At 42.2% G+C, this 21773-nt stretch overlaps 3 protein-coding genes across 3 annotated transcripts; all 3 read left to right on the top strand.

Annotated features, from left to right (window-relative positions):
- LOC130461865 (extensin-like) lies at positions 1 to 21757 on the top strand. The gene is made up of 2 exons (XM_056830103.1): positions 1 to 169; positions 20821 to 21757. Exon 2 carries the CDS (start codon positions 20831 to 20833, stop codon positions 21497 to 21499), a length of 669 nt encoding a protein of 222 aa, XP_056686081.1. The 5' UTR covers positions 1 to 169; positions 20821 to 20830; the 3' UTR covers positions 21500 to 21757.
- On the top strand, positions 1043 to 1981 carry LOC110777423 (uncharacterized). The gene has a single exon (XM_021982024.2). The coding sequence runs from the start codon at positions 1043 to 1045 to the stop codon at positions 1979 to 1981; it is 939 nt and encodes a 312-aa protein (XP_021837716.2).
- LOC130461633 (uncharacterized) lies at positions 1978 to 4573 on the top strand. The gene is made up of 6 exons (XM_056829786.1): positions 1978 to 2164; positions 2322 to 3414; positions 3502 to 3591; positions 3645 to 3800; positions 3880 to 3985; positions 4064 to 4573. Exons 1-6 carry the CDS (start codon positions 1978 to 1980, stop codon positions 4571 to 4573), a joined length of 2142 nt encoding a protein of 713 aa, XP_056685764.1.
- Positions 21758 to 21773: the final 16 nt, after the last annotated feature.

Below are 21773 nucleotides of genomic sequence, written 5' to 3'. Positions count from 1 at the left end.
TCGCCGACCACACCGGTTCAAGGTTTCCTGTGATTCTTTAGCGTTGTTCGTAGGTTCGTGCATCAGTTCATGCATTGCTACACCGGTTCAAGGTTTCCTACGAGTCTTTAGCGTTGTTCATAGGTTCGTGCATCGGTTCGTGCGTTGCATCTTCTCTTTGATACTAGAGGTATGTATACTATAAAGTCCGTTTTAGGATTTTTATTGGACAATTGTTATTTCCCAAATTTTGTATGGACAATGAAGGGTGGGCTGCAACTCTGCAAGTTAGGTTTGTTAAGTGTTAGAATATAATTTCCGTGGCTTTACATTTCCTCGATGTCTAATTTATATACAATGAGCATATACTGACGTTTATTGTGCTATCTTAACTTACGTCAATCATGCAAAAGTTGGTTCTTTCTGTTGTATTCCTGTTGATTTAATTTCAAATGTTTTGATATAATAGCTTTAAATTTGTAAGTAGGTATTTTTGTTAGCTTTGGCATTTTGTGTTGGTATTGTTTGTCTAATTACATTATCCCCACTGCATAATTTTGCTTAGCTGAATTACATTTAATTCATGAAATTTTACTACCATAAATTCTGATTACGTGATGCCACGTTACTTAAGGTACTCTTACTCCTTATAAAAAATGGATTTATAATGTTGTCTTCGTGTGAAGTTGAAAGTATCACCTTGTGCGCTAAAATTACATGCTTTATTTTCCTTGCAAATTCATGTGAAGTTGAAAGTATCATCTTGTACGCAAAAAGAAAATATAATATGGAAGTGAAGGAGGGTAATAACTTTTAGAAGATGAAGATAGATAACAAATATTAGTCACTAATGAAGAATGATTAAACAAAAAAGCATAAGTTATGGTATGAATTAAGAAGAGTTGTGTACGGAGGTGTTTTGATTTTATATGTCACTTAAATTAATCTCGTGTGATATATCAAGGTTCTAAGAATGATCATAATATTTTAATAAGTACATATAAAAATATCCTATTCTACGAACGACGTATATTACTAATTACTCTACTAATTTCGTATAGATATGGATAAAAATTGGATCGATCTACCCACTGGTCATCGTGAATATATCGACGGTTGTATGGAATTTATTGAGTTTTCCAAGCAAGATCTAGTCGAAGGAAAAATTAGATATCCATGTAAGAACTGTAAGGTAGAGAAATGGTTCTCCGTAAATGAAGTGGAGAGGCATATTTTGTTTAAGGGATTTTATAAGCCATATAAGGATTGGATTTTTCATGGAAAAGGGGATACGTTTCAGCGTATATTTGAGAGTGATGGAGGGATTACTAGTGAAGGATCCCTTGATTACCAAAGTGGGTTTGTAGGTCGAGATAATATGGGAGGGCTATTAAGATCAGCATTTAGTATTAATATGCCTCCCAATATCCCAAATTTAGAAGCACAAGAGGATGATGAATTGATTGAGGAGCCCGTGGCCTATGACACAGATGTAGAATATGATTATTCTACAATAGAAGAAGATGTGACGTATAAGAAGTTTCTTGAAGCTTCCGAGGAAAAATTATACGAGGGGTGTATCAATTTTTCAAAGTTATCTTTTCTGTTACACTTGTTTCACTTGAAGTGTATGAATCACTGGTCCATAGAATCTTTCAATATGCTGTTGAAGTTAATTCTAGATGCATTTCCTCAAATACTTGATTTTCCCTCTTCTTATTATTACAGTAAGAAAATGATAAAAGACTTGGGCCTTGGGTATGAAAAGTTTGATGCTTTTTCGAATAATTGCATGTGGTATTGGGGTGAATTTTTAGAAAAAGACAAGTGTCATGTTTGTGGTACATCGAGGTGGACGAAAACTAAGGATAGGGGTGGCGTTGTAAGTGATCAAGGTACGGATACTTGTAAGAAAGGTGTGCCAGCTAAGGTAATGCGATATTTTCCTCTTATACCTAGACTAAAAGAATCTACATGTCATCAGAAACAGCAGAAGATATGAGATGGCATGATACAGAGCGATTGGGTGAAAATGATAAGAAGATTTTAAGGCATCCTTCAGATGGCTTAGCATGGAAGGCATTTGATGAGCGTCATAGAGATTTTGCATTAGACCCTCGTAGTGTTCGATCAGGTCTTGCGAGTGATGGTTTTAATCCTTACCGTTTAATGAACACCACTTATAGTACGTGGCCAGTGATGTTGATTCCTTATACCATGGTTATGTATGAAACCGTCTTCTTTCATTCTGTCCACGCTTATTCCGGGAAAATCAAGTCTCGGAAATGATATTGACGTGTATCTGCAACCATTAGTGCATGAATTGAAATTGTTGTGGACAGGGGTTGAAGCATTTGATGCTTTTGCCGGAGAGAAATTTAATTTGCGTGCGGCTTTGCTTTGGACTATTAATGACTTTCCCGGCTATGCAATGCTCTCTGGTTTGAGCACAAAAGGTTACAATGCATGTCCTATATGCTTAGATTCCACGCCTTCTGATAGATTTGGGAGCAAGATTTGCTATTGTAGCTATAGAAAATGGTTACCTGCAGATCACCCATATCGATGTCAAGGTGCCAAGTTTTGTGAGAAGTTTGGAACTAATGAGTGGGGTAAAGCCCCATCTCGTCCTAGCGGCACTGATATATTGAGGCAGCAAGAAAAGTTGAAGCATGTTTACGGAAAGTCAAAAGCACCACCGAAAAAGAGGCAAAGAAGACATGATGATGATGATGATGATGATGTCCAAGATGAAAGTGACTTTGGTACCAAGAGAAGCATATTATTTGATTTGGTGTATTGGGAGCATAATCTTCTAAGGCATAATTTAGATGTGATGCACATTGAGAAAAACGTGTCTGAGAATATTTTGGGAACTCTTCTTAGTATGGATAAGAGTAGAGATAGTAAGAATGATAGAGAAGCCCTTGAAGCATGGAGAATAAAGTCTCACCTTTGGCTGAGTACTAATCCTAACGGAAGTGAATGCATGCCTTTGGCTTCCTATTCTATGTCTACGGAGGAGAAGGAGAGGTTCCTAAATGTTTTGCAGAAAATTAAAGTTCCTGATGGATATGGATCCAACCTTTCTAGTTGTGTGAATATGAAGCAAAGGAAGCTGATTAACCTCAAAAGTCATGACAACCATGTTCTAATGCAGGATATCCTTCCCGTTGCCTTAAGGGCCTCTAAAGCTACAAAAGTGATTGACTTGTTGGCTAGATTGTCTTCCTTTTTGAAGAAGTTGTGCTCTACTACTATTGATCTAGATGATTTAGATGGTCTTCAAGATAAAATTATTTTAAGTCTTTGTGACTTGGAAAGGGAGTTTCTGCCTTCATTTTTCACAATCATGGTCCATTTGTTGATTCACTTAGTGGAGGAGGTTAAACTTGGTGGACCAGTGCAATACATATGGATGTATCCCATTGAAAGGTTAATATCTTACACGTCTAAATTATATTATTTTTATTAAATATTTCACATTTATTATATATTAAGTACAAATGTTTTATTTGAAAGGTACTTGTCCCATTTGAAATCACATTTAACCAATAAAGCCCAACCTGAAGGATCTATTGCAGAAGGCTTCCTTTTAGAGGAGACAATTAGGTTTTGTTCGAGATATCTTCAAGGTGTTAAGACCATCTTCAACATACCTAAAGGATGGATGATGACATTCCAAATCCCAATGATTACTTGTTTAATTCCGGTGGTCGAGTTATTAGGAAGGATGTCAGCATTCGCCTTGATGACAAAAGCTTAAAACAATCTCATCGCTACATTTTGCTTCACTCCGATGAGATAAAAGGGGATCTAGAGTAAGTATTATGTTGGTTTTCCTTTGAATTATCTATTGTTATAATAGATGACTATTAATTTTGTTCTTCTTCCATGAAGTGAATTTTTAACCGAGAAACGTCAAATGAACTTACAAAATCCTGTCACGGAGAGTGATGAAAGTAACTGGATCATCAATGAATTTGGAGGGTGGCTGCAAAATAAGGTTACTTAACTTCTTTTAATGTGAATAAATACTTATTTTTTAAAAAAAATTATTTGATTTAATGATGTATCATTCTAGTTACATTGCATAGATGCAACCACCGAAGATGGGAAACTAAGAAAAGCTTTGGCGGGTGGTTTGCATTCTTATGGCAGAAAATTAAAAGGATACATAATCAATGGATACAAATTCCTTTCCACGGATCGCGATTGTCGTCGTTTGACACAAAATTCTGGAATTATAGTCGAAGCGGATGGAGAGGAATACTATGGAAAAGTGAAAGATATCTATGAATTAGATTATTACGGAGATTACAAAGTTGTATTGTTTCGTTGTGATTGGGTAGACATTCATAGGGGTGTAAGAGCATATCCAAACGGCGGAGTATGCGTCAATTTCTCTAAATTGATGCATTCTGGACGATTGTTGCAAGATGATCCATTTGTATTCTCATCTCAAGCAAAACAAGTTTTTTACGTAGAAGATGAGATACAAAAGGGATGGTTGCATATTGTTAAGAACAAGCCTAGAGAAATGTTTGATTTAGGGGATTCTTTACCAGTAGAGGAAGAGGGTGGGGCCAATTGATTATGCTTATCTTTTTATTGTTTTGCTTTGGTTTTGTATTTGTTCATGACATTGTGAGTTATATTGTTTAATCTGGTTGAATAATGAGTTATATACTTAATCTATACTAACTTCTTTTATTGTCTACTAATGTCCAAGTGCCCTTACTACTTGTTTCTTTGATGGTGTTGCATAGATTGTTATACTGTTATTCCGTAAAAGGGGGCAATTTTTCTTTATTTTTTGTGATTTCCCCCTTTTTTATTTGATTCGGTTCATCGTTTGTTCTTGTGTTACCGAAACTTGTAATAGGTAGAGAATTGTTCTTAGGAGTAGTTGAGCGGAGGTAGGAGCTATATGCATTTTGGAGGGCTAACAGCTTTCTGAAGATTCTTATATACCTTCATAAGAAAATCGAAATACATAACCAAACCAAATATGATTACAGTACAAGATAGAAAAGCACACATCGTATTGAATCCCTGCCCGTAAGTCGTAACAACTAGCTAGCCTATGCTTAGAGGCTAAGAGCACATTTTCATTATACTAATTAATACCAGGTTGCTGTCATCTACTTTTGCTTGGTTGTTTTGTTGTTTGACTATTGATCAGGGTATATACTAAAGATTTCAAGTGCTTTGGTTTAGTTTTAGCTCTTCTGCTTTGTTTTCTCTAGCGCCTTTCCTGGCTGGTTCTGCTTTTTGTTAGGCTCCTCGATCAAACTCGAGTAATTTTTGTTTTTTCCTGAGCATTTATATGGTATATTGTCTGTCAGCAAGGTTACACTTACAAATTGTTCTTTCACGCAGAAATAAGGAATTGAAATGTCTTTGGATAGATGACTGTAATTAGATCAGTGCGCCCGTTAGCCAACACCCTATGAGTGTGCAGTCTCATGTTCTTAAATCGAGTCAATTTTTTCGATAGTTCTATGTCTTGATTTTGCAGTTTTCTGGTTACATTTATATCTTAATTCAAACAGGATGGGGGTACTATTCTATTATATTTCACTTCTTAGTTGCTATACCATGCGATTATGCTTGCACTTGCTTAACAGTGCTGATTCTACTTTGCTCATGCACTAGGTGAACTTTTTTACTATAATGACTATCTGGTTTGCCTTCTCGCTCTATTTAATCCAGTGGTTGCTGTTATGTGGTGTTATTGTTCTTAGTTTGGTTTGATTTAAAGAAGAGAATTCAGTGAGCTTAGTTTGTAATTTTCTTAGTGATTAGAAATTCAAGATCAGAGTAGTTGACCAGGAACAAACTGTTCTTACATTTACCTGATGAATAGAATCACAGATAAGATATCACAAATTATATTTTCTTTCTTGCCCCTTTATTATCCCGTAGAAAAGTACAAGGTCATATTCACAACGGTGGTGCTACAAGCTTGCTAATCAGAGAGCTGTTTTTGATTGTTTTTCAACCTTATTTGGTTTGTTGCATTTCAGTTGCTACAGGTGATAAGTAGATAAGAACATTAAAACACGAATATTGTGGCACAAGTGATCTCAGAGTCGTGGCACATGTGATCTGTTAGTTTAAATTAACCAAGCATGTCTACTAATTTATTACGGAGTAATCAAAGAGTAATCAAAGAGTCCTAGGGCCAATTTATTGCAGCAAACAAGAAAGACGGCACCTGAGTTTAAGTTAAAAGGATACCAGATTAGTCCTGATCAGATCAGTCCTGATCAGCTCAGTCCTGACCAGCTCAGTCCTGATCAGATCAGTCCTGCTCTGATCAGTCCTGCTCAGACCAGTACAGATCAGTCCTGCTCAGATCAGTCCAGATCAGTTCACTTCTTCTCCTGTCCCTCAACGTTCACCACTATCTCCTTTCTCTCTCCTCTGGTATTTTTATCGCCCCACAATAACGACTTTCGTAAATTCAATTGCTTGATCGCCTTATCGCGGAGTAGATTGCAGATAATATTTTGTTAGCTACAGTTATGTTGAACTTTCCATGTAGAAAAACTCCCTTCTTTGTGTAGACACCTACTTTTGTCCCCATTCCCGCAAGGGAAAGGTTCAATGATGAAAGCATAAAAACTCCACTTGACAACGCATCTCCTATAAAATAAACTCAGCGGACAGGCTCGCCCACCTTCAGCGGGCGGGGTCTGCGTCACTAACAGCGCAGGTCCTTAGTCGCTGCAGCGATAACTTTTATCGGTTTTCCCTTTTTCCGAAAATCAAAGGATCGGTTTTCCCTTTTTCCGAAAATCAAAGGATCGGTTTTCCCTTTTTCTGAAAATCAAAGGATCGGTTTTCCCTTTTTCCGAAAATTAAAGGATAGGTTTTCCCTTTTTCCGAAAATTAAAGGATCGGTTTTCCCTTTTTCCAAAAATTAAAGGATTGGTTTTCCCTTTTTCCAAAAATTAAAGGATTGGTTTTTCGTTTTTTCAAAAAAGAACGATTGCTGGATTTTCCTTCGTTTTACGTCCTATAAAAACAAGGGGGTTTTCTCGTTTAGCTAGCCCTGAAAATGAGAATCTTTAAAAACGTTTTACCTCGTGATTGGGCTTGGCCAGGCCCAATTACACTTTACATCTTTAATTTCGAAAACATTTGTAGCTACTCCCAATGACAAAGTGAGGGAGTTTCTACGCACCGTTAGATCCTTCCAATGACAAAGTGAGGAAGTTTCTATACTATCAGTTGACAAATCCCAATGACACGTGAGGGATATGTCGACACTTCAAGTGATGACCCTTAAGTCAAATGTTATCACTCGGGGGCTCGTGAGACCCTCGCAAAACAGGTCACATACACCATGGCTTGTGTGACGCACTCCGTCTAATACTTTGACCATCGTCTTACTCCAAGACTCAGTCAAAGTGGGGGCTAACTGTAGACACCTACTTTTGTCCCCATTCCCGCAAGGGAAAGGTTCGATGATGAAAGCATAAAAACTCCACTTGACAACGCATCTCCTATAAAATAAACGAATCTCGATTCCCCATTTCATTTCACCCGAAACCTGCTATTTATGGAAACCTGCTAAAAATAGTAACTGCCGTAAAAGGTAGCGTCTAAAAGTGGCAAATCATAAGAGATAGAAACCTGTCAGAATTAGGTGTTGCATTCCAAAATAAATCCTAAATGAGATAGAAAACTGCGAGAATCCTATTCCTAATAGGATTCAGAAATAAGAGTTACGTATTAATTAAAATCCTAACGAGCCTAGAGTTCGTAACGGGCCCAGACGCATTCCGTCACAAAATTGATACGCGCTAAAAGACTCGAATTAATCTCAAACTCTACGGATTTTAGGAATCCGAATCTGACTAAACAAAACTGCCCAGACCCTATTTTCAACGCCTGGCTCTGGGCGCCGAAATCTTCGGCGCCCAGGCCTGGGCGCTGAAAATACCTGGGTACGTCTCTTTTCCTAATTCTATCTTTCCACGAACTCTTCCCTATAAATAGGCCCCTAGTTTCACCGTGAAAGAACACACAACAACACATAATATATTCTGAGTATTGACTCTAAACCCCATAGCCTAAGCCTCTCGCTGCGAAACTGTTCACGCGTTCTGTCGCAATCGATCCATAAATCGAACAGAACGTATCCTGTTCCATAATTGAGATTCGTTAAATAAAAAGGAGAAATAGCAAAGTCAAAGTGGTTAGTTTTCTGAGAACCGTGACGCACCTCTCAAGGGTGCGTCGTAATGTGTCCCTTTTCGATGATTTAACTGCTTTCCTCGCCCTTTTTATGAACTGTTAAACTAACCTAATTTGATTGTTCTATCACGCCTAACAAATATAATATTTTTGGGAAATCGGAGTATCATGCTAGGTCCCTTAATGTTATTTAAATCAGATAATTGCGATCGAATTAGTATTATATGTTGCATATTGCTAAAATCAACTCAGATTAGTTTAATAGTTAACGCATGTCCCTTCAATTATTTATGCTGAGCTAGTAAGGATATCCTGCCTCTGGAGTTATCGACGAGCGAATTACTCCTCTCGGTAGTTACCGTCCCCCGAACCCTCAATCTCTACCTTGCGGGTGTATATTGAGAGATCCCCACACCAGGGATCACAAGGGAGCCTACGGCCGTCGTGGTCAAACATAATTGCACTCCCTTTATGTCACGATAACCGGGTTTTGTCAGTTTTTCTCATTGTCGTTAAAAACTGAATGGCGACTCCTATATTACTAGTCAATTGGGTGTATACTCACAGGAAATCCAATTACACTTGATTGAATAAAAAGAATCATCACACCCACGAGGGACAAGGTCACGCATTAGCCTCGCGCTTTTTCGACCCCCTCACAGTGGCGACTCCACTGGGGACAGTGAAGGAAATACTCGTGCTTGTAGGTAATCAAAATAGCCGAAGGGTGAAACGATCCTACCCCGCGTTTATTTCCCCATGAAGTTGGGACGACCTGAAAATCAGCGTATTAATGTGAACGGGCAGAACATCATAACGAATCTCGGCTCTCTCGGGAGTTGGGACTAAGGATACCTTTTTTCGCCAATAGGGGGGTGCATACGCCGCGCATGTTTCCCACTCGGTACTTGTGCAGGTAGTACACCTATCCCGAACCCAATCGCTCGCCCATGAGGTCCCTCTCGCCTGCATGTCCCCTTGGCTTGCACTTGCGGGTTGGCCTCTTGAGCGAAATTCATCTGTTGAAGACACTACCTCGACCAGGGCATGTGTTGGATCTACGATAGAAGCGGTACCAAGCCAGGCGCTGATAAACTACCCATAGAAGCCTATCATAAACTACATGGCATATTTAATTTTCAAACCCATGTTTGTATTGTAGTTATGTGTAGCGAAATATGTGATTGTGTGTCACAAACTATCCTAGAAAACCAACGACCTTAAAAACTGCCCAAACATTCATAGACTAATTTGCCAAAGAGTTATACCGAAACACGTGTTCCGCAAACCCGAATGATCGCCACAAAATAAGCGACGCTCGGGATGGCCCGTAACGAATCCCACAAACGCTGTTACGCGTAAAGGACGTTATTAGGCAAGCACGCAAGTCGAAGTCGCATAAACAGAAGACAGAAAACGAGAACCAGCCAGGGACGCATTTTCAACGCCCCTGGCTGGGCGCCAGAATTTCTCACGCCCCTAGCTGGGCGCTGAAGTTGCTGCTTGGCCGCACGAAAGGAAAATACGTAGCAAAAAATACGTAGCAAAAAATATTCATAAAAAAAAGAATTGCTACGAGGGCGTAAGAAAAGCACTCGATTTCAAAAGCGACTCGCGAAAAATTAATAACTCTTTGCGTCGTTGTTAGGTCTCCTACGACGGCAATGCTCGACACTAAAAGTCGACCATGCAAATAATCATGAATGACACACGGGCAGAGATTTTAAAAAACATAAAGAGTTCAAAGTGCACACATAACAGTCCAAATATACTAGTCCGACTTAAGGGTAGTCATAGAATGCCTAAAAAACCGACTCACGAAACAAACTAATGTGTCTCCTACTCCACAACAATAATGCAGGGCCCCTGAGTACTTGCCCGTGATAGCCATCAAGAAACGCGAAGGAAGAAGCGTATCCCGAACATCTGTACCTAGAGGTCGCACAAACCCAAGAGATGCATGCTCTGGGACACGACCCTTTACGTTCTCAAAGGCCACTCGCCCCAAAGAACCATGCTATGCCAAAAACGCTCCCCAACTCACATGCTTTCGGGCTATTGTTTGGGTTAGAAAAGAAAAGAGCGAAGAAGGAAACAGAAATTATGGCACTAGCTCTCCAAGATGAAGTGTTCGATCCTACTAAATTGATCGCTCCATCACCCTCAAAAGATGACCAAATCCAACGAGGGTGGCGCAAGACTTTCAAATGGACTAATGCTCGTGGGATAAAGTTCAAGATATCTGCGGGAGAGGGTCCGATGTACGAAGAATTAGAGTCTGAATCCGAGTCTGACTCCGAGTCCGAACCTAGCAAAATTGTAACCCCTCCCAAAAATAGTTTAGACCCGGAAATCTCTACTCCGGGAGATCTTTTTGATGTAATGCTTCATGACTTTAATAAGATAAACAAAACTTTTGAGTATGTGCCGCTTAAAAATCAGAGTAATAATGCAGAATGTCTCGCCACTAATGAGCACGAAAAAGAGCCAGAAGAGGAATATACCAAACTAATAAAAGCTGTAAATGAACAAGAACTCAAAACTCCTATAATTGAGGACACAGAATCGGTAAATATTGGAACAGAAGAAAATCCTAAAATTATTAAAATTGGCCTCACCTTAACTCCCACTGAAAAGGCCGATCTAATCTCCACTTTGCGGGAATTCGAGGGTGTCTTTGCTTGGTCCTACAAAGACATGCCAGGAATAGATCGAGAAATCGCTGAGCATAAAATTCCGCTAGATCCCAAAATGACGCTAGTAAAACAAAAGCTACGGCGGCTCAAACCAGAGATAGCCTTGAAAATAAAAGAAGAAGTCACTAAAAAATTAGACGTCGGCTTTATAAAAGTCTCCAACTACCCAGAATGGGTGGCCAATATTGTCCCCGTAGCTAAAAAAGATGGACGAGTGCCAATGTGCGTAGACTTTCGAGACCTCAACAAAGCCAGTCCTAAAGATGACTTCCCTCTACCTCACATTGACATACTAGTAGACAACACCGCAGAACACGCGCTCCTCTCCTTTATGGACGGGTACGCCGGATATAACCAAATACTAATGGCAGAAGAAGACATGGAAAAAACAACTTTCATTACCCCTTGGGGAACATATTGTTACACTGTAATGCCTTTTGGTTTGAAAAACGCGGGGGCCACCTATCAAAGAACAGCCACCACGTTACTCCATGACATGATACATAAAGAAATTGAGGTCTACGTGGACGACATGATCGTCAAATCTAAAGACCGGCGCGGTCACCTCCCGGCACTTAAAAAATTCTTCACTCGAATCTTGAAATATAACATGAGACTAAATCCACAAAAATGTGTGTTCGGGGTTACCTCGGGAAAATTGCTAGGATATGTTGTTAGTACGCGAGGAATCGAGATTGACCAATCTAAGATCAAAGCCATTACCGAAATGCCCCCACCAAAAACTGAAAAACAGATAAGGGGCTTCCTAGGAAAGCTGCAATACATTAGTAGGTTCATTTCCAAGCTTACTATGACTTGTGAGCCAATATTCAAAAAATTAAGAAAAGAGGAAAAGGCCGAATGGGATGAACAATGCCAAACTGCCTTCGATAAAATTAAAGAATACCTAAGCAAGCCACCCGTCCTCTCCCCACCTTTGCCTGGAATCCCTTTACGCCTATACCTAACCGTCACGGATACTGCAGCAGGAGCTATGCTCTCACAGTGTGTACATGGATCCGAGCGAGCCATTTATTACTTGAGCAAGAAGTTCATACAGTACGAGACGAGATACACAGAACTTGAGAAAACCTGTCTCGCCCTCGTCTGGGCATCCAAAAAACTCAGACATTACCTATTGGCCCACACTGTTCATATAGTGTCACAACTAGATCCCTTAAAATACGTGTTCGAAAAGCCCGCCCTGAGTGGTCGCCTGTCCAGGTGGCTAGTCATGCTCTCAGAATTCGACCTAAAATTCATGCCGGAAAAAACAATCAAAGGAAGAGCGGTAGCCGAATTCCTGGTCGAGCATGCCACGAATGAGGAAACCCCGGAAGCTTACCTCCTCCCCGACGAGGAACTTCTGATGATACAAGACGACTATTGGACACTATACTTCGATGGCGCGTCCAACCAAAAAGGATGCGGCGTCGGAGTTCTCCTAGTCAGTCCCGAAGGAGCCCATATACCAATTTCCATCAAACTTGACTTCGAGGCCACAAACAATGCCGCCGAATACGAGGCCTGCATAGTCGGGCTAGAGGCCGCAGTTAGCCTCGGAGTCAAATACCTACAAGTCTTCGGGGATTCTTCCCTAATAATCAACCATATATCCAAAAGATGGAAGGTCCGAAGCACTAGTCTCTCAAAATATCAAGCTCACTTGGACCAAATAGTCGAGCAATTCGAAAAAATCGAGTATACGTACTTGCCAAGAGACGACAACCAATTCGCGGATGCACTAGCGAAGCTAGCTTCATTGCTCAACATCCCGAATGAATGGGACGGAATGACCCTTCGGGTCGAGCGAAGGAAAGAGCCGGCTTATTGTTGTGCCATAGACTCCGAACCTGAAAACACCGAAGAAGAACCATGGTACACGGACATCCTTCGTTACAAAACAAGTGGGGAATTCCCCCCAAACACTTCCCCGCGAGCACAAAAGGCCCTACGCCTCCTCGCTTCACAATATAGCATAATTCTAGGAGAACTGTACAAATACACGCCGAATAAAATCAAGTTACTTTGTGTCCATCAAAACCAAGCCCAAAGACTGATGGAAGAATAACATAACGGCGTGTGCGGACCCCATATGAACGGAAAAATGCTATCCCGAAAAATATCCCGCGCAGGGTACTATTGGACCACTATGGAAACCGATTGCCATCACTTTGTAAAAACTTGCCCAAAATGCCAAATCTTCAGTAACCTTAACCATTTGCCTCCCTCAGAACTATACACCTTCACCTCTCCATGGCCCTTTTCCACCTGGGGTATAGATATAATCGGCAAGGTAACACCAACAGGCGTAGGGGGACACGAGTACGTTTTAGTTGCAATTGATTACTTCACTAAATGGGTAGAGGCAGTCTCCTATGCAAAGTTAACAGCCAAACATGTCGCTCGATTCCTAGAAAAGAACATATTCTGTCGATACGGGGTTCCACATGAAATCATAAGTGACCAAGGTTCCCACTTCAGGGCCGAAGTCCAAGACCTGCTCAAAAAATATCATGTCAAACACCATAAATCCTCTCCCTACAGGCCGCAAATGAACGGCGCGGTAGAGGCGGCCAACAAAAATATTAAAGTCATAATCGAAAAAATGGCCGAAAATTATAAGGATTGGCCCAATAAATTACACTTCGCACTATGGGGCTATCGAACCTCAATCCGCACCTCCATTGGAGTAACACCCTACTCCTTGGTATACGGAATGGAAGCAGTCCAACCGGTCGAGTTGGAGATTCCCTCCCTCCGGATCGTCCTAGAAAGCAAGCTACCCGAAGCTGATTGTGTTCGAGCTAGGTACGACGAACTCGTCTTTTTAGACGAACGGAGGTTGAGAGCTCTACATCACGTGCAAGTGTATCAAAAGCGCATCGCAAGGCAATTCAACAAAAGAGTCAAACCTCGAAACATCAAAGAAGGCGATTTTGTTTTAAAAGAAGTCCGCGCACCTACTACGGACCCTCGAGGAAAATTCCGGCCTAACTGGACAGGACCATATTTTGTAAAGACCATCCTACCTGGCGGAGCAGTCCAACTAGCCGACATAGATGGAGCGGAATTCGCTAACCTCACGAACCTAGACCAATTGAAAAAGTACTATATTTAATAAAATTCAGTCCGGAGTTAAGGCATCTAATGAAACATATTAAGACTCATAAGCAAACATTCTGCGCATTACTCTAAACAAACGGCATAAAACTCGATAAAGTAGAAAAAGCGAAGGACAAAAATTCAACACCCAGGACTGGGCGCTGTTATTTCTCACGCCCAGGCCTGGGCGCCGATATTTCCTTCGCCCTAAATGGGGCGTCGTTCTCTCTTGCCACCTACCCTCCCGCCTCTACAAAGTGTTCGTACTCCTTTTTCTAACCCTCAAAAGAACCACGAACACTTGGGGGGGGGGAAGCAGACGAGTAATGAACACCCTTTCAAAAAGTTTTTGTTCAAAAAAGCTAGAACTACGACCTGATTCTGACAAGATACGTAGGCAATCCTTCTCAAGGATTCGGTCCAATAAAAAATTATAAAAATAATAAAGTCATGCAACGCATCAAGAAGAAAAGATATTGCAAAGGGCACTCTACCCTAACCCATGCACGGGCAAGACCAAATAAAATGAAAAAGCCATAAGAGTTTCCAGGAACAAGCCCAACAAAGGAGTATGACACGAGTCGACAGAAAAAATAGTGAACATGCATATGTAATACCCCAAGTAGTCGGTTAGTCTAAAATATATGTGCACTCTTATATGAACTCATTATTTTTACGAAAGTCTTTTCTTTTTCGAAATTCGTCGTTGGTTTAGGAAGCTAATATTGCTATAATATGTTAAAACAAAGCCCACGGAAGGCTCAAAACATTCTTGCACCAAAAATCGCAAAAAAAATATATATATACATGCGGAACACAAGAATGAATATGTATAAAACAGGAGGTAAGCCTAAGACTCGTCATCGGCTCCATATCTCCAAGCCTCGCCGGTCCATCCACTCAACTCCCCGTGGTATGAGGGACCCCAGCCAGAGTCACCCCAAAAATGAGGTTGCGACTGCAACTCGGGGCTAGGCTCTCGGGCCACCGACACGGAACGCCGCCTACGCTCCGGCTCGGACCTCTCCCCGGAAGAACTCACCCACGCGTCAGAACGGCGATACCGTAGGGGCGAGTATCGTGCTTTCTCTCTCTCGCGACGACCGTGTCCCCCGCCCGAGGGACCCGCGTCGTCGGCCCCAGCACGCCCAGTAGCCGTCTGCAAAAAGGGACAAAAAAGAGAGTGAATAACCGAAAGCCAAACCAAAGGTACAGATCAAAAGAAAAAAGAGATGGCACATTACCCTAGTAGAGTGGGGGCTCCTGCAAGAAAGTGCAGACCGAGCTCGAACCAACGCGGACTTCAACCGGTTGATCACCCCCACCATCGCATTGGCCGTACGGGCCGGAACCTAAAACAAGAATGTCAGTAAAAAAGAAAGAAAAAATATAAAGAAGAGGGTGTTCCGGGAGCGGAGTGGAGCATGGAAAACCCGGTCTTCCGCCTCTACTCCCTCAGGGAGCGGAGCATGGAAAACCCGGTCTTCCGGGAAAGTCTCCACAATCTCGGATCCACTCTCTCCGGTATACGAGATCCGAGCATCGGGAAGCACCCATCCCCCCAACAGGGGGTCAGGACCCTCCTGCACAAAACACAGTAGGCATAAACACATGGGCACGAACATGAAAACACTAAAATCAATACAAAGAGAGGAGGCAACTTACAGCGCCAGGCTCCGGGAGACGAAGAGAATCCTGGATAAACTGGTAATAGCTAGCTCCCTCTATCACCAACTCTGTCGCCGGCACGCCAGTCCTCGAGTGGACCCTCCACGACTCGCCTATCGAGCGAGTAGACAGCATGGTCGCAGGCGGAGGCCTGGGCACCGAAAAAACCCCGACCGTCTGCATACGTACCCGCTCTCCCAGGTACCAGACAGGGTCCCGGCGGCCAACGAACAAGACCCGCATCTGGCTCAGGGCATAACTCTCCCTGACCGAAGCATGAGTACCCCTAAAAGAGAGCCATAGGGTCCAAACCACCTGTTTTCGTACAAAATGCAGTCAGATCTCGCACATGAAAAGAATGACGAAATACGAGATAGAGGATAAGATTCTGTACATGCTCAGGGTTCCCGTCCCGGATAAGATCTCACACGGTATCGGGCGGTGGGCGCACTGTCAGCTTCTTCTTCCAACCCCAACGGCGACCGGCAGGGAACTCCAAAGGCCTCTGCCCCTTTCGGGGAGCCAGCCAAGGTAAGTGCTCAAAGGCCCACAGCTGCAAAAAGCAAAAGGATAATAAAACGTTAAAAAAAAAGAGGCTGGGTAAAAGCGAGAAAAACAAAAGAAAGTCTAGGCACATACCTCGATCAAACGCGGCACTCCCGCTAATGTGATCACAAAGTGACATCTACTCGGGTCCGAGTCGCGCACCGACAAACTCATCTGGCCGACAAGCGTCGCATAGCCCAAATCGCCCCAGCGATAGTCACCCAGTGTAGACACGTCCTCCACCATGCCTATCCACCTCGGGTCAAAGGTGTCAGTCGGACCCGATAGAAAAGTGGAAGTAATAAAATGGAGGTAGAACAGCCGAGCCTGTCTCGAAGGCGACTCCTCTACCCCGTGCTCCAAATCCCACATCAGGTCAGCGAAAGGTATCCCACGGGGCTGGTACGAAGGTAACCTACTACCCATCCACGAGCCCAGGAGCCTGGTACCCTCAGCAACAGTCGGCGATGGGCCGTCCGACCTCAGACGAACGGGGTTCCCTGTAAGGTCAAACCCGTCAAAGTTGTGTAGTCCTCAGGAGTGATCGTCATCTCGCCCCAAGGAAAATGGAAGGTGTTGGTGGTATCCCACCACCACCTCATGAACGACCGCAGAAAGGACAGGGAGATGTTGAGCCGAAGTATCTCCCAGAAGGTCTCAACCACCGGAAACAGTGAGCTCGCCCTCACCAAGGCCTGGGCGTCCGAGCTCAGATAGCTAAAAACGGTCTCACTCGTCGCGGCGCCATAGCCGCGGAACGTAGTCTCTCTCCTCGCGTGAAGGCGGGAGGTCACATGGTGCTCTAAGTCGTAGTGCAGATCACGACCATCGTAAAGCTCAGGGCCCACCCATAGGGGACCCGGGCCAGTCGACTGACGCGTCATGCCACGCACCTCGTGGCCACCAGGAGGGGGTAACGACTCGTCGGACATGCTGATCAACAATACAACAAGGCATTATACCTTTGACAAAATCGGCACTCATACCGATCCCTAAAAAGAGGGCATTTCACTCATGAAATGGAGTCATATAATTTTTTGTTCCCTAAAAACATGATACTAAGTTCATACTTAGCAAAATTCCCTAAGTAAAAAATTAACTCCAGCAAAATCAAAATTCTCCCATAATTTGTCATTCATGAATTATGAGGAACGCAAGCAATATACCAAGAACGCCTACATTATAAGAAAATACTAGATTCGTAGGTATACTTGGGGGCTAGCATGAAAATGCCCAAATTCAACAAAAATCAACATACTTGCAAAAATTAACATGCACAAACTAATTAACATGTTATGTGGAACATTTCCAACTATCTAATTAAAGAAAAGGGGCACAAAATCAAAAACCCCCAAATCAATTTCATGCACGAAAATACTTGACAAAAATACTGAAATTGACAAAAAAGCTCAAAATTATTGAAAATTACTTACATTGGAAAGATTGGGAAGTAATTTGGAGTAGAATTCGTGAAGGAAAGTGAAGAATACGAGCAAAAATCAGTAGAGAGAAGTGAAGAAGTTTGAGCGAAAATGGTGAAAATGGGAAAGGAAGGAGACGGTCCGCGAATTTAAAGACCAGCCCCCCCCCCCCCCTTCGCATTTTCAACGCCCAGCTCTGGGCGTTAGAAATTCTCGCGCCCACTGCTGGGCGCTGAAAATGCTTCCTAGACAGCGAATATTCGCTGTCGGGCACGCGTACTCCCCTATTTTGTATAAGATATCCGTTATCTTGATATTTCTATCACAAAAAAAAAAGGAAGAAAAATATATAAACAAAAATATTGTTAAACAAAAAATGCACAATGTGGACCCACTTACAGGACACATCTAATCAGGAAATACTACGACCCACCAACAGGTTGTAATCACCAAAAGCTCTTCTACATAGGCAAAATAAGAAATTCAAAATGGGTTCGCCCACCCTCAGCGGGCGGGGTCTACGTCACTAGCCGCGCAGGTCCTTAGTTTTCGAAAAATAAAGTCTACAAATTTAAAATAGGCTCGCCATCTTCAGTCGGCGGGGTCTACGGCGCAAACCACGTAGGTCCTTATTTTCAAAAAAAATAAAAAATTCAAAACAGATTCGTCCACTTCTATCGGACGGGAGGTCCACCCTCAGCGGACAGGCTCGCCATCTTCAGCCGGCGGGGTCTACGTCACAAACCGCGTAGGTCCTTATTTTCAAAAAACATCAAAACAGATTCGTCCACTTCTATCGGACGGGGGGTCCACCTTCAGCGGACAGGCTCGCCCACCTTCAGCGGGCGGGGTCTGCGTCACTAACAGCGCAGGTCCTTAGTCGCTGCAGCGATAACTTTTATCGATTTTCCCTTTTTCCGAAAATCAAAGGATCGGTTTTCCCTTTTTCCGAAAATCAAAGGATCGTTTTTCCCTTTTTCCGAAAATCAAAGGATCGGTTTTCCCTTTTTCCGAAAATTAAAGGATCGGCTTTCCCTTTTTCCGAAAAATAAAGGATCGGTTTTCCCTTTTTCCGAAAATTAAAGGATTGGTTTTCCCTTTTTCCAAAAATTAAAGGATTGGTTTTTCGTTTTTCCAAAAAAGAACGATTGCTGGATTTTCCTTCGTTTTACGTCCTATAAAAACAAGGGGGTTTTCTCGTTTAGCTAGCCCTGAAAATGAGAATCTTTAAAAACGTTTTACCTCGTGATTGGGCTTGGCCAGGCCCAATTACACTTTACAGCTTTAATTTCGAAAACATTTGTAGCTACTCTCAATGACAAAGTGAGGGAGTTTCTACGCACCTTTAGATCCTTCCAATGACAAAGTGAGGAAGTTTCTATACTATCAGTTGAAAAATCCCAATGACACGTGAGGGATATGTCGACACTTCAAGTGATGACCCTTAAGTCAAATGTTATCACTCGGGGGCTCGTGAGACCCTCGCAAAACAAGTCACATACACCATGGCTTGTGTGACGCACTCCGTCTAATACTTTGACCATCGTCTTACTCCAAGACTCAGTCAAAGTGGGGGCTAACTGTAGACACCTACTTTTGTCCCCATTCCCGCAAGGGAAAGGTTCGATGATGAAAGCATGAAAACTCCACTTGACAACGCATCTCCTATAAAATAAACGAATCTCGATTCCCCATTTCATTTCACCCGAAACCTGCTATTTATGGAAACCTGTTAAAAATAGTAACTGCCGTAAAAGGTAGCGTCTAAAAGTGGCAAATCATAAGAGATAGAAACCTGTCAAAATTAGGTGTTGCATTCCAACATAAATCCTAAATGAGATAGAAAACTGCGAGAATCCTATTCCTAATAGGATTCGGAAATAAGAGTTACGTATTAATTAAAATCCTAACGAGCCTAGAGTTCGTAACGGGCCCAGACGCATTCCGTCACAAAATTGATACGCGCTAAAAGACTCGAATTAATCTCAAACTCTACGGATTTTAGGAATCCGAATCTGACTAAACAAAACTGCCCAGACCCTATTTTCAACGCCTGGCTCTGGGCGCCGAAATCTTCGGCGCCCAGGCCTGGGCGCTGAAAATACCTGGGTACGTCTCTTTTCCTAATTCTATCTTTCCACGAACTCTTCCCTATAAATAGGCCCCTAGTTTCACCGTGAAAGAACACACAACAACACATAATATATTCTGAGTATTGACTCTAAACCCCATAGCCTAAGCCTCTCGCTGCGAAACTGTTCACGCGTTCTGTCGCAATCGATCCATATATCGACCATAACGTATCCTGTCCCATAATTGAGATTCGTTAAATAAAAAGGAGAAATAGCAAAGTCAAAGTGGTTAGTTTTCTGAGAACCGTGACGCACCTCTCAAGGGTGCGTCGTAATGTGTCCCTTTTCGATGATTTAACTGCTTTCCTCGCCCTTTTTATGAACTGTTAAACTAACCTAATTTGATTGTTCTATCACGCCTAACAAATATAATATTTTTGGGAAATCGGATTATCATGCTAGGTCCCTTAATGTTATTTAAATAAGATAATCGCGATCGAATTAGTATTATATGTTGCATATTGCTAAAATCAACTCAGATTAGTTTAATAGTTAACGCATGTCCCTTCAATTATTTATGCTGAGCTAGTAAGGATATCCTGCCTCTGGAGTTATCGACGAGCGAATTACTCCTCTCGGTAGTTACAGTCCCCCGAACCCTCAATCTCTACCTTGCGGGTGTATATTGAGAGATCCCCACACCAGGGATCACAAGGGAACCTACGGTCGTCGTGGTCAAACATAATTGCACTCCCTTTATGTCACGATAACCGGGTTTTGTCAGTTTTTCTCATTGTCGTTAAAAACTGAATGGCGACTCCTATATTACTAGTCAATTGGGTGTATACTCACAGGAAATCCAATTACACTTGATTGAATAAAAAGAATCATCACACCCACGAGGGACAAGGTCACGCATTAGCCTCGCGCTTTTTCGACCCCCTCACACTTTGACCTGCGCTTAGCACATTTCTTCCCTACATTTGTTCATTTTTCTGTAAATCTAGCCTGTGATACATATTTTGCTTTATCAACTTCTGATATTGAATCAAGTCTAATTTAGCAATTGAGTTGGTTTAATGACCTTTTTATTCATGGCTGATTGTGTTTCTTTTTTCTGAACAGGAACTAAAATATGAGTTACAGGACTAAAAGAACATTGGTAGCTGTTGACGAATGGTCGAGCATTGCTGCATCCAAGTCCCCAAAATCTTTTGATCCATCCTCCCAAAACTGGGGACCGTTCAGTCCTCCAACACTTGGAGTGTCACAGACATTTGGGACGGTAACACAACCCATTAAGCAACCAGTAGCTGCTAAAAAAACCATGGTTGCACCACAATCATCCTTGCCTCGGCCTACTTCCATGGTTTCAAAGCCACAACTGAAGGCATTATCAAAACCATCATTTACCCAGACAAAACCATCCTCTAACCCATTACAACAACCAATTCCGCCCACTCTTACAGGAACAACACAAAGTAGATGGTATAAAGGACCTACGTTTCCCAATCTGACTGAAATTGCAACACAAAAAGCGTCAACACCGAATCCACACCAGCCTACTATGCAGCCTGTGTTGCAGCCTTTCAAAGCTACCTTGCAGCCTTCTTTGAAGCCTTTCAAAGCTTCCCAACAGCCTCAAACAACTACAAATCAGCCTCAAAAAGCTACCCATCAGCTTCACAAAGCTACACAGCAGCCTCAAAAAGCTACACAACAGCCGGTATCTTCTTTTACAAGTGTCAAACCACACTTAGAGAAAGAGAATTTGTTGCACCTTTGGGAGCAACAAAACATGTGATGTCACAATCTCCTACACCACCAGACACCATGGCAATGAAAAAGAGAACCGGGAAGCTTGCTTCTGGTCAGTTGCCTCCAACATACATGCATGTGAGTGAGAATGCATTTCAACCTCCGCGATATCCTCCATCCAAATAGGTTGAGAGTGAAGTTATGCCAAATTATAACTGGGACGCAGTTGAAGAATCGGCTTCTGAGAGTGAAAATGAATTTGATCAAGGAGAAGGAAGTGATACTGCTGTGAAGAAACCAACACTTCGACATCGAATCAT

The sequence above is a fragment of the Spinacia oleracea genome, chromosome 5 (genome assembly GCF_020520425.1).
Source record: "Spinacia oleracea cultivar Varoflay chromosome 5, BTI_SOV_V1, whole genome shotgun sequence".
NCBI lineage: Eukaryota > Viridiplantae > Streptophyta > Magnoliopsida > Caryophyllales > Amaranthaceae > Spinacia > Spinacia oleracea.
Note: the sequence above shows the minus strand (reverse complement) of the source record. Positions and strands in the feature narration are given on the sequence as shown.

What these genes read in the sequence shown, in the direction of transcription:
- LOC130461865 (XM_056830103.1), top strand. Translation starts at nt 20,831, where the DNA reads ATGAGTTACAGGACTAAAAGAACATTGGTAGCTGTTGACGAATGGTCG.
- LOC110777423 (XM_021982024.2), top strand. Translation starts at nt 1,043, where the DNA reads ATGGATAAAAATTGGATCGATCTACCCACTGGTCATCGTGAATATATC.
- LOC130461633 (XM_056829786.1), top strand. Translation starts at nt 1,978, where the DNA reads ATGAGATGGCATGATACAGAGCGATTGGGTGAAAATGATAAGAAGATT. An exon ending in GAGATAAAAGGGGATCTAGA is followed by an intron (nt 3,801 to 3,879) that starts GTAAGTATTATG and finishes TCTTCCATGAAG; the next exon opens with TGAATTTTTAACCGAGAAAC. An exon ending in GAGGGTGGCTGCAAAATAAG is followed by an intron (nt 3,986 to 4,063) that starts GTTACTTAACTT and finishes GTATCATTCTAG; the next exon opens with TTACATTGCATAGATGCAAC.